Source organism: Cinclus cinclus, chromosome 7 (genome assembly GCF_963662255.1).
Source record: "Cinclus cinclus chromosome 7, bCinCin1.1, whole genome shotgun sequence".
Classification (NCBI taxonomy): domain Eukaryota; kingdom Metazoa; phylum Chordata; class Aves; order Passeriformes; family Cinclidae; genus Cinclus; species Cinclus cinclus.
Window position 1 is genome coordinate 3346470 of NC_085052.1, and position 12558 is coordinate 3359027.

General features: G+C 44.0%; 1 protein-coding gene across 1 annotated transcript; it reads left to right on the forward strand.

Annotated features, from left to right (window-relative positions):
• The first annotated feature begins 846 nt into the window (after positions 1-846).
• Positions 847-7520, forward strand: EEF1AKMT2 (EEF1A lysine methyltransferase 2). The gene is made up of 6 exons (XM_062496653.1): positions 847-902; positions 1695-1760; positions 2284-2398; positions 5501-5608; positions 6427-6643; positions 7393-7520. The coding sequence occupies exons 1-6, from the start codon at positions 847-849 to the stop codon at positions 7518-7520; spliced, it is 690 nt and encodes a 229-aa protein (XP_062352637.1).
• The last annotated feature ends 5038 nt before the right edge of the window (positions 7521-12558 follow it).

Genomic DNA, 12558 nt, shown 5'->3' on the forward strand with positions numbered 1-12558 from the left:
TGGGGCTCCAGACCCTTCCTGAGCTCCGTTCCCTTCCCTGGACACGCTCCAGCCCCTCAATGTCTGTCTTGTCGTGAGGAACATTGATGTGCCGGAGCAGAGGAGGCCAAAAAGGTGCTGAGGGAGATGGAGCCCCTCTATTCTGGGATAGCCTGGGAGAGCTGGGGATGCTCACCTGGGCAGGAGAAGGCTCCAGGGAGAGCTCAGAGCCCCTTCCAGAGCCTGAAGGGGCTCCAGGAGAGCTGGAGAGGGACTGGGGACAAGGGATGGAGGGACAGGACACAGGGAATGGCTTCCACTGCCAGAGGGCAGGGATGGATAAATGGGATATTGGGAAGGAATGCTGTGGTTCACACACACGGAGCTGTACAGGAGGCAACTGTGCAGCAGTGCTGTTTATGGCTCTTATTTTCTTATTAAAACACCTTGCAATAAACGTTGTAGAAGCAATAGCATCTGTGACACTTGCAACGAATAAATGTGGAAAATAATAAATATTCTTTTAATATAGCAGTTCTTCTAAATATTTCACTGATTGTCATCGAACCACGGAACGGTTTGAATTGGAAGGGACCTTAAGGACCATTCACTTACAACCCCTGCCATGGGGCCTTGCACACACCGGGTCCACGCCCCATCCAACCCGGCCTTGGACACTCCCAGGACGGGATTTCTGGTGACCGCAGCGATCAGAACCGCAGGGGTTAGAAAAGATCACAGAACACGGCAGGTCTTGGAGCGCGCCGTGCCCCCTCACGGCCGCACCACCGAGCCCGGGTCCTCCCGCCCGGGAGCGGCCGCGGCCGCTCCGCCCGTAGCGCTCACTGGTTCCGGGGCGTGCCGGGCATGGCGCTGGCCGGGGACGAGCCCTTCAGCCCCTCGGTGCTGGGCACCAGGGAGCAGTGAGTGCCGGGGAACGGGGCGGGCACGGGCGGGACGGGGCTCGGAGCCACCCGCGCTGTGGAAGGTGGCCCTGCCCGCGGCGCGCGGGGTGGAAATAAAAGGTCTTCATAAAGTCCCCTCTCAACACAAGCCGGTCTCTGGTTTATATGTTATTTATTTGTTTGGAGAATCTGTGATTCTGTAAAGTGGCACTGCTGTCAGAGGATAGAGCCCTCTCACCCTTTCATAGAATCACAGAATGGTTTGGGTCAGAAGGGACCTCAAATCCCATCCATTCCACCCCTGCCATGGCAGGGACACCTCCCACTGTCCCAGGTGCTCCATCCCCAATGTCCAACCTGGCCTTGGGCACTGCCAGGGATCCAGGGGATCCACAGCTGCTCTGGGAATTCCACCCTGTCCCAGGGCCTGCCCACCCTCCCAGGGAACAATTCTTTCCCAATATCCCATCCATCCCTGCCCTCTGGCAGTGGGAGCTATTCCCTGTGTCCTGTCCTCCATCCCATGTCCCTCTCCAGCTCTCTTGGAGCCCCTTTAGGCTCTGGAAGGGGCTCTGAGGTCTTCCTGGAGCTTTTTCTCCAGGTTAATCCCTGGATTCTCTCCCACAAGTTCATGTTGTTCTTATGCTGAGGACAAGTGCCTCACCACCCTCACAGTCAATTTCTTCCAACTATCTAGCCTAAATCTTTCAATTTTTTTCCCCCTAGCCCTCTCTTTAATCTAAATATTTCCCAGTATTAATTACGATATCCTCTCCTTTCTTCCCCCCCCACCCCGCCCCCTGCCTCCAGCTGGGATGCTGCGTATGAAAGAGAACTGCGAACTTTTCAAGACATTGGAGATACCGGGGAAATCTGGTAAACAAAATAACTCCTGCAGAATGTTTCTGTTGTTTCTTTACGGTAAAATATATTGCAAAACCACAGCCAGAAATTCAACAAGTTGCTGACAAAACCATGGGGAGTTTTACCATTGAAACCAGCACTTCCTCTCTTGCTCAATTTCACAGTGAAGATTGCTCAGCTGCACTTGGATAAGTCTCATTACACAGAAATTGAGCTGGTAATTGAGGTGTATGTTACTGACAAATGTGCTTTTTATGCCTGAGCACAGGTTGAACTACACAAGTTGCCCTTGCTGCTTCCTTTTAAAATATGTGGATGTTTTCACCTCCCAGAGCTGGTGTTTCAGTGAATTTTAAGGCTGCAGGATTAATTTTCATCTGAACAAAGCAAACATGAGCTATGACAGCTTTTGCTTTAGTAACAGTAAGAAGGGCCTTGCAAAAGCTGGAGAGAGAGGGTGATGAAATAAACTTGCTGTACCTTTTGCTTATTTTTTTTTTTCTGATTTAATGACCTGAGCCCTTGATTTTTCCAGGTTTGGAGAAGAAAGCATGGTGCGCATAATCAGATGGTTGGAAAAGCACAAGGTTCCCCTTGACAGCTCTGTGCTTGACATTGGGACTGGGAATGGTGTTTTACTGGTTGAATTGGTTGGTATTTTGCAAAGTCTGTGTGTTTTCTGTACAGAATCGGAACAGTTTAAATACGGTTCTCACAAGTGGCAGTGATAGACATGGGGAGCTGTAACCTGTGTGAAACACAAAAAGTGTCAATACTTCAAGCTTCAAAATTTGAAGTATTTCTGTAAATCAATCAGCCTGAGCATCCCTTGTTTCAACTTTACCTTCCTGTTTCCCCACATTTAAAACTTCATTTTTTCCCATTGATGTGTAAACTCCCCCAGATAAGGAAATGAAGTTGACAAATTCACAAAGTACCCTGATGTACAAAACCAGACCCTTTCTCTGCACTCCATTCTGATAATAACACTTGATATAAATAAGTAGGTAAACCCAAGGGCTTTTACATAAATAACTTAAAAAGTTGTTAACACTTCTTTGAAAGATGTGTCCATCTCTGTCAGGGTGGGAAATCTGATCAGGTGTGTTCTAAAGTGTTATGATGTTTTTTGTTGTGCACAAGATGCTCAGGAGTTCTAGTATTTTTATCCAGTTTTTGATTGATTTTTTTGGTGTAATACTGCAGGGGAGTTGGTAAAAAAAGGAGCTGTCATATTGTCACAGCTTCTGTTGTTTTGCATTCCCCATTGGCTCCATTAGTTCCTGTAGGAATTGGAAGGACTCAAAGCCCAAGTCAAGTTTGAAGTGGAATTTTTTTTTTTTTAACATGGACTTTGATATTAGAAGACTTTAAAGCCTTTATGGAGACTGGCTGCTACACCACAGCACAGGAGAATTTATGTCAGCAAAAGCAGAAATTGCTCATCTCAGTAAGAAAAAATAGTTTGATAATGGTGATTGTTGAGTGCAGTGATAGCTCTATCATGGTTGAAGTACCCGATAGAAAAATCTTATTTGTAAGATTTCAATTTTATACTGACTCTACTTGCAAATGGGAAACTGATTTTTCATACTATAATGGGAAAATGACAGCCTGATAGCTTTTATAAACTATTAACTCCTGTGAGAGCACTCTCCTTCCCTACATTAAGCACCTTACAGTACTGTGGTTTCTTTCATAGGAAATTTTCAGTCCAGTTCCTTCTTGAAAAGTGGCTTCAAAAATTACCTTGTTTATTTTTGCTAAATAATTCAGGATCTCACTTGCTTAGTTGATGTAAAAGGAATTTTTTGCGTGTTAGCTGCAAGGCTTGGAAATCAAGTTGGAATTCTTTTGGCAGCTACTGTAGGGCTGTTCTGCTACTGGAGTTGGACTCCATCATGAGACAGAAATGGCAATACTGGAAAAAACTCAGTCATGGAGGACATTGGTAGCAGCTCTCTGCAAGGGAACTACTTGAGGGTGCATAAGTGTCACATAAGTAGCACCCCTTGATGTTTCTATATGTTCAGTAGGCTGTGGTCCCACCCCTGTGAAATTCCGGGATCTGGTAGCTTGGATTTGTTACATAATTCTTTTGCCTTCCAAAAATTCCAGCTCTTCTGAGGAAACCTTGCTGCCACAGAAAGCTCTGTCCTCCTCTTATTTTTACAAGTAATGTAGAACTTTGCTGAAGTGGAGAATGTTCACCTAAGTGGAGGTGTCAGCCCTAAACACAGGGCAAAGCTGATAATGTTCCAAGCTCCTTCTGCTCTTCGATCTGCTTCTTCAAGGAGCAGCAGCAGAGTGCTGTAAAATCACCTCCAGGGCAGCAGGCCAGCTGCAGGGTGCAGCATGGTCACGTTTGGCACAAGTGGAGGATCCCTTCCTGTCACAGTCAGGCCCTACAGGTTCTGCAGCATTTAATGTTGTTTATCTCTAAACCTTCTTTCTCTGCCCCCGAGACTAGAGGAGTGAATGGGAACTCCCTGAAGTGACTCAAGCCTTTCCTTTGCAAACAGAGGAGCTGTTGTGGGAACCACTCCTCCACCCCCAAACCTTCAGCACAGGCATCTGAGGAAGCGTGCTTTGCTCTGGGGAGGAACGTGGGCAGGAGCCTGAGCAATAAATGTTCTCCATCCCATGCAAACAACAGTGTCTTTGTGTTCAGCTGCAATTAGCCCTCAGTTCAGAACAGCTGGTGAGCACCGAGCTCAGGCCTGGGGGGCTGCTGCAAGGAGGAAGGACAGTGTGGAAACTCCTCATCGTTTTCCTGGCAGTTGAGGTGTCAGCCTCTGGAACAAGCAGACAGGCAGCTGGTTGCTTAACACCACTCCATGTGTTTTTCCAAACCCCAGCCTCCTCCCTGTGTCTGCTGTGACAGCCTGCAGCTGGCCAGAGGATCAGAGCTCTTCCATCAGGTTTGGATCTAGCCAGACCCACTGACACATGGGATACCTTCTACCCTGAGCTGGTCCCTTCAGCTTTTCCCTCAGAGCAAGGATGTGTGTCCCTGCTCCCCTCCCACGTGCCCAGCTCCAGCTGATGCCAGGTGCCCACCTGCTTTGCCAAAGGGTTGCTGGGATCTCACTGGGTTCCCTAAACTGAGTTATCCTTATCTCCAACAAACTTAGATTAACAAAGTCTCTGTGTGCTATGTGGTGCATAACCTGCCTGAAAATTGCTGATACAGACACCTGGCAGCATGCAAATAGTTGTATTCAAATAGACATTAGCATGAATAATTAGAAAAATGTATGATTTTGCAGTGGATTTCTGTCCTAGTGCAATGCATTACAACTTTTGGCTCTTAAAATTTGGGCTATAAACTAAATAATTGCTCAATCTCTGATGTTGCGTGTCAGAGATTTTTTTTTTCACGTATTTTGAAGCATCTGTCACATGTCATCACCAAAAATTCCTGGTTTCTAAGTTATTTTTGTTGCAGATAAGAGAGCCTGTTCCTCCAGAGTGTTACTTTTCACAGTTGTGCTCAGTTTGCCCCTTGACATAAACCAGCTTTCAGTCACCAGTTTTTTGGATGAGGTTTTTGGGCAGAATAAATTTATTTCAGCTCATTTAGCTATTAAGCTCTTGTAATAGTAACAGGTATAAAAATGAGTTAAAGGTGAGTTCTGTTTTTTTCCCGTTATTAAGGGGAGGAGAGTTGAGATGGATTATAGGTAGGGAATGTACTGGCTGGATAAAAACAATTGCTAGCACACTGATTAAGATTCTCTGCTTCTGTCTAGGCAAAGTCTGGCTACATGAATCTCACAGGGATTGATTATTCACCTTCTGCAATACAGCTTTCAGAGAAAGTAAGAGAGAAAGAAGGGATGTCTAACATTAAATTAAAGGTAAGTCTTGAGAGAAAGGTAATTGAGGAAATAGAAAGCAATTGAGCCCAAGATTAAATGAGCTAATTGATATTCAGATGTACTCAGTGTACTAAATGAATGATGTCTTTTGAGATTCATTTGTGAGAGAACTCTACCCAAATAATCAATTTACGGGAAGATTTTTAGTCTTTATTTGGTTTTTGTTTGTAACAGTCATTAGGGCTAACAAGATTTCCCTGCATGGAACAGGCAACAGAATAGTGGTTTACCAAGTGGCAACTTCTGTATTCCAGCTGCTACATTCTGAATTTCAGACTTGAGGTAGAGGAAGAAGTCCTTAAGGGATAGAATGAATGCTGACAAGCAGGAAGGTTGAGAGGCCTTACTGAAGCAGGGTTAGGACCTCCAAAGGCTCCTTCCAGCCTCAGCCATGCCAGGATTCTGTGGCTGCCTGTCATTCTGAGCTCTCTGCTGTGCTGTTCTCCTCTACCTGTGTGATGTCTCTGCTCCTGTGTGTCAGCTGTAAAATCTCTTTGTGGCAGGCTCTGTGTGTTCTTCTGCATTTGTGCAGTGCCTGGCACAAGGCAGGGATCAAAGTGCAAATAACGATTTCAAGAATGAGCTTCGAGTGTGTTAGTTTGAGCTTTAGATTACAGCAAATAGATCATCACACAATGTGTAGAGAAGAAGGAAACTGCCATGGCACTGAGTTACCCTTGCCTGAGCACACCCACTGTCAGGATTGAAGCTTTGTATCCTAAAGTCTTGCTTTGCATTAAAGATTCAGGAGCTGCCGAGTAGAAGATTGTTCTCACAGCTGCAGACTTCTGGTTTAGGTAGAAGACTTCCTGGCACCCTCAGCTGAGCTGTCAGGCTTTGACATTTGCATTGACAAGGGGACTTTTGATGCCATAAGCCTCGACCCCAGTGACGCGGTGAGGAAGCGGAAGGTGTACGTGGGATCCCTGTGCAGGGTGCTCAAACCAGAGGGCTTCTTCCTCATCACCTCTTGCAACTGGACCAAGGAGGAGCTGCTGAACGAGTTCAGAGAAGGTAAGCAGCTGAGCAGAGCCCTCTGCCAACGTGGGGCTGCTGAAGGAAGGCATGAGGGAATTTTAATATGTGTGTTAGCATACTGACTTTCCCAGATCACGATGAGAGGAGGTAAAGCGATTAGTAAATGCTCCAGCCTGTCTTCTCTCTGTTTTCTTCGGGAATTACAGCTCCTGTGCTTGTCAGTGCCCGGTTTCCTGACACCTTGGAGGTTGGGAATTTCGGTCTACTTACCCCGGGAGAGTGGGTGTGGCCGGCTGATACTTTTTGGGTCCTTGATTTACCAGATCCAGTTCACCCTTTGATTGCTCGGAAATTGGAGTAACATTGTTACCCATTTTAGGGGAACTGGCAAGACTGTGTCTTTTCTATCACTTCCCCAGCTGCCCTAGTGATCCATCTAGGAGGGTTTTTTTATGTGCCAGTAGGCTCCTCAGTCTCATGCCTGAGGCTTGAAACTCAGTGTGGATCTGAAACAGCCATCCCTTCTGGGGAACCGAAATTACTGGCAAGTTCTCATCTTTTCTGCCATTAATTTGTGCAAGTCAGCCAGCTAGATTTTTATTATCCATGGAAGAGTTTCAGCTGTATAAAGCAGTGGTGCAGTGTAACAATACAGTCCTATAAACTCACAGATTAACTGACTTGCAAGTTTTCCAGACGAATAAAGAATGGTTTGCAAAGGGTTATCCAAGAGGCGAATAAAACAACTTCCTTCTAATAAAAGCATTTTGATTTCTGTCTGGCAGGATTTGAAATTCTGGAGGAGCTGCCAACACCCAAGTTTTGCTTTGGAGGAAGAATTGGAAACAGTGTAACAGCATTGGTTTTCCAAAAGAAAAAAGTGAGGCCATCCATCTTGGACAAATTAGATTAGATGAGAAAAGTCTGAACTTTAAACCTGACAGAAAACCTCAGACACGTGTGTAAATAAATGCTTTTTGAGTGCACAATAAAATACTATGTATGGAGCTCTAAGGGACTATAAAACATTGCCCTAGAAACATTTCAGCTTTGCATAATTTACCCATAAATTGTGTCCTTGCTACAACCTCACTTGTTTTAGGGAAGCTGCAAGTTTGTAAGAGAGAGGAAAATCAGATGTGCTAAATACAGAGACCAATATAACTGAATGATATTTGTGTTTGAAACATAAAGATTACCTGATACTTAATTTCTGTGCTGGTAAGCAGTGACCTGTAAAGGTATCCTACAAAGCAAAAATCTCATTTCTCTTTTTGTGCAGTGGAATAGGGAGCAAGCTTTTGCAGTTTAAGTGCTGGATCTTTAATGAACACAAGGGTAGCTGTTAAGGAGGAAAATGAATACAAAATCCACAGCACTTTCAAAAAAGGACCAGTTGGTACTTTAAATTCAGATTTTCCAAGGTTCTCAGCATAATTGTGTCTCCTCTGAAGTAGCTCAGCTCTTTTCCCACAGAGGGAGTGTTTTTAAGTCTCCCTTTCCTGAGTGTGTTCATGCCTGGCCAGTTCCTTTCCCTGATCTCATGAATACATAAAGGTGTGATGTTGCAGCCTCTGGTGTGTGACATATACCTCCTTCATTATTAACCTCCTATACAGGAATTTCTTTAGAGCCACAATGACAAGAAGTTTCCCAGTGAATTTCTCAGGATGGATTTTAACTGCATAAATCCAAAAGAATTCAAAGCATAACTATCCAATCCTTGTTCCTTTTTTTTTTTTAATACATGTTTTTTTAAATTTCAGTGTGCAACCCTTTTGCTCAGTTTCATTGCCTTAATTTCTTCTGTTTTGTAATCTCAGAATATTGCTGTTGCTTGAAAGGCAGGAAAATGAGATTTCTTCATGCCTCGACAAACACATTTGCAGGTGACAATAAACTTGTTCTTTCAAACATCAAGGAGGCCCTCTTAGGCAATCAGGTTTTGTTTCACAGGCAAGGTCATGTTTGCTTATCAGGGAATTGCTTGTCCTCGTTCCCAGGGCTCAGGAGATCTTTAAGGGTCAATAAATATTTCCAGTCTTTCCCAGAATAGGAATCAAGGCATTATTTTGCACAGCAGTGAGTCTTCCCTCCGTGGTCCATCTGTTGATGTCTTCAAGACAGGAATTCTACTGCTGCACCTTTTTGCAGAAAGAAATGTGTTCAACTGGGAGAATGGTTTATCAGCAGTGCTGAAAAAATTCAGTCCCAGAATAATTCTTTGCATATTTGGTCAGATTTGGGTTCTTACCTGTGGGCCAAAACCAAGGCCTTGTTACCATTTGGGTAACTGTTGTAGTCCTGTGTTCTGCCCCAGCCCAGCAGCCAGCTGGAATGCTAGGAAATGTAACTGGGAATCCAAAGAGAGGATTTTTTTAGCATAGTAGTACCAAGGATTCAAAGTACATTACTCGTAACTGCCTCAGTAAAAAGCCTGTGACATTTTTGGCATCAGGTAGAGTTAATACAAGGAAATTTTAATTTTCAAGGACTCTGGCAGGATGTGTTTTGGGCATCTGTTTTATTCCCATCTGTAATTTTTGCTAATGAAGGCATGATGTGTATTTAATCATGGGATGAAAATAAAATCAGGACTGTCATGGATTTTCTTTTAATCAATTAGTTGGAATTTAACCATAGATTCCCATTCCACAAGATATGTAAGGGTCAGGGCAGGAATTGTTTTCTCCTCTTCACAGAATCAATTATTATTATTATTATTTTTGTTCTCTGGGTAGTATTTTTATATAACTTGTAAAGCTAAAAAATAAGCTTCTTAGAATTGTCTGAAAATGAGGATTTCTGCATCTGATCTGTAGTTTGCATATTCCTTCAGTCCCAAGCACTTCCATGTGTCACCGGAGAGCAGAAAAATGCTTGTAAAACATGTTTTAGGAGCTTTATTTGAGGCAACAATAACCAAAGGCTTACTATTTAAAATCTGCTCTGTCAGAAACCTGGCATTTTCTGGATAATGGAGTCTAGGTAGCTGCTCAAATACTGACTTAGGCAGTGGGGTATTTTTGCCTACAAGGATTTGGAAATGACTTGCCCAAGACTGCCCTTGATTTGGGGCAGTTTATGTTGATGAGAGGTTCTTGATGATGTAATCTCTAAATGTTGATGCATTTCAGTGAAAAAACTTAGGAAAAGAGGCAGAGGAATAAGCAGTGATTTAGGAGGAGCAAGTCTTTGCTGGAAGTTGGGGGAGTGCTCCATGATAGTTCCTGGAGGCTGGAATCTTCATGGCTACACAGGTGTGTGACTTTTGCTTCCAGCTGCAGCGCCAGACTAAATGCAGGAGAATAAATGCAGCATTTGAAACACATTTCACTCCTTTTGTTTTGCTATCTGAAAACTATCTGTGATTTCACTGTCAAATATGAGGTTTGTGGGTAGTAAAACTAGCATCTTCCATGGATCCCAGAGGTGGCTGAGCCCACAGGCTGTTCCTGCAGGACCGAGTTTAGGCTGGATGATGCTGTGGAGCTGGCAAACCTTCCTGGAGTGGTTTTGCATAGAACGTGGGCAGAACAGAAAGAGTTTGTCTTCCCTGGTTCATTGACAGCGCTCTGAAGGATGAAATTCTCTCAGGACTGACCTTTTATTCCTGGAAGATGGAGGATGGCTTTTAGTGCTTAAGCCCAAACAAAGCACCTCCACCAACATCTGTGCTTGGCACAGCTCAAACCTGGCTCCTGATGCCTCCTATTGCCAAGAAAACTGTGCTTAGGGATTCCCTTTTGAGGCGTTTACTGGGAGGGGCCACTGAATTCATTGCAGGGTTTGTGCTACTGGAAGAGCTTGGAGCATTTTGAGATGGAATTTTATGGGGCTTATCACAGAACTCAACTGTCAGGATGAAATATCTGAGAGAGGTGAACAAGCCCTATTAATGAAATAATTATTGATTTGAAATATCTGTTCTAGGAGAGTTTCTACACATGGGACTCTGCTAGTGTGTGAGGTGAATGGGTTCTCTAGACAGAAAACCTTTGCCCTTTCAGCATCACAGTACTTTCTTGAAATAAGTACTCCTATAATCATTTTTATAGGGATTAAAAATTGAGAAATACCAGACATGAAAATAATGGCACAACTGAATGAACACAGAAAATTCAGAGGGAAGGATAATGTTTCCTTATTCCTTGACTTCCCTTTTGGTGACCAGCTCATTATCTGCAAGAGAGGCACGTTGATTTGATGGTCCTTAAGGAGCAGGAATAATCATAGAATCCCAGAATAATTTGGCTTGGAATGGACTTTAGAAACCATCTCATTCCAACCCCCTACCATGGGCAGGGACACCTTCCACTAGACCAAGTTACTCCAAACCCTCCCCAGCCTGGCAGGCAGTGCTGTCCATGGCCTGTTTATTCTGAAGGTTGATTTTTCTTTTTTGGATGGCTTAGAAGGTATGAAATTAATATTCTGTTCTTGAAACTCAGTATAATTTAAGGGTGTAACACTTAAGAATTTCTGGGAGCTACAACTGTTTTTTAAGAGCTGTTGGGTTACATCAGAAACACCAACAGAATTATGGCAGCTGTTTTTCCAGACAGGGCCAGCAGTGATGCAGCATGTGATTACAGGCTGTCTGTCCCATTGGGAGAATATTGCTGCAAATCATTATTGAGGGCATCATTGCAAAGCTCATTATTGAGGCTGAAATAGCTGCTCGTATTATAGGCTCACCTTGAATTCAAACCCATTGTTGCAACACCATTTCTGAAATCTGGGAATAGCCAGCTGCCTTGATTGTATTGTAGGATTTGAGGTATTTAACACTTATAACAATGGAGGGTTGGGTTGTTATTTATTTGTTGTTTTATTTTTTTTAACTTTGTACTTTCCCAACCAATGTGAAAAAGGAACTTTCAGATATTTGGGTTTTTAAACCTGCACTTGTTGTTTACTGCAGAGCTTCTTATACCCGGGTGAAGAAGTTCATGTCCCACCACACAGATCTCAGGTGTGATTCTCTGGAGAGCAAACAACTTTCTCTCATACAATTTGTATCAATATTATTTCAGTTCTGCATAGGCTGTGAAATCTGTGAACCCAGAGTAAAATGAATGGGCAAATGAGGGGGATGAACTGAAATCCCTCACTTAGAACCACTGGGTTTGTACCCAGGAGTGCAGGGTGAGGCCAGGTGTGCAGGGCAGAGCAGTTACCTGCAAAGTGACAAAGATGAGCTGACACAGCCTCTGTGGAGTTATTTTTATGTAAGGATGAGTTCTTGAATAGCTTTTCTGGTGCATTAGGCACAGCGTGCTTCTCCTCATCGCTGACAGTGGCTTCCATGTATTCGTACATTCCAGGAATGCACTGGCAGCACTGTAGCCATTGTGAGGAAAATCTGCCTGTGCATATACTCTGCTATGTCTGTTCTGCTGTGAGCCAGGGTGCCTGGTGTAAGACTGCCAAATTTTATGTTATTTCATACCAGACGAAATCTTTAAGTGTGGTATTTAGCAAGATACAGCAAAATTTTCAGTGTTTTGGCACTAGGATTGCTTCCCTGATCTTGGCATGCTGAGAGGTGGAGAACATGGCTTGCTGCAACAATAACTGCTTTATTTTATAGGCCCTCCAAGCATTTTAACGTATGGGTTCATCTCCTGTAAAATACGTGGAGAGCACAAAGAAAATAATTGGGCCAGGGCTTTGCAAAGCCGGTAGGAGATCTGCTTTTGAATTTCTGTTGCTTGCTGCGTTTTCTGGGATAAGGGGAGGGGGATCCTGCCCTGCACAGCGTTACCTGCTCTGGCTGAATGGGTGGTGCATGCCTCTATACCATGCTTTGGCTGCAAGTAGATTGAGCATGACCAAACCCTTGAGGTAGCAGCTAAATTGAGGAGCAATTAATGGCTACCAAGGGCTTTCAGTGAAAGGGGATGAGGTGTTATAGCCTCCAGACAAAGGAGGAAAAGGAACGCTGGTGT

Coding starts and splice junctions, on each gene's coding strand:
- EEF1AKMT2 (XM_062496653.1), top strand. CDS start 847: ATGGCGCTGGCCGGGGACGAGCCCTTCAGCCCCTCGGTGCTGGGCACC. Junction 5,609..6,426: donor TGTCTAACATTAAATTAAAG/GTAAGTCTTGAG, acceptor CTTCTGGTTTAG/GTAGAAGACTTCCTGGCACC. Junction 6,644..7,392: donor GCTGAACGAGTTCAGAGAAG/GTAAGCAGCTGA, acceptor TCTGTCTGGCAG/GATTTGAAATTCTGGAGGAG.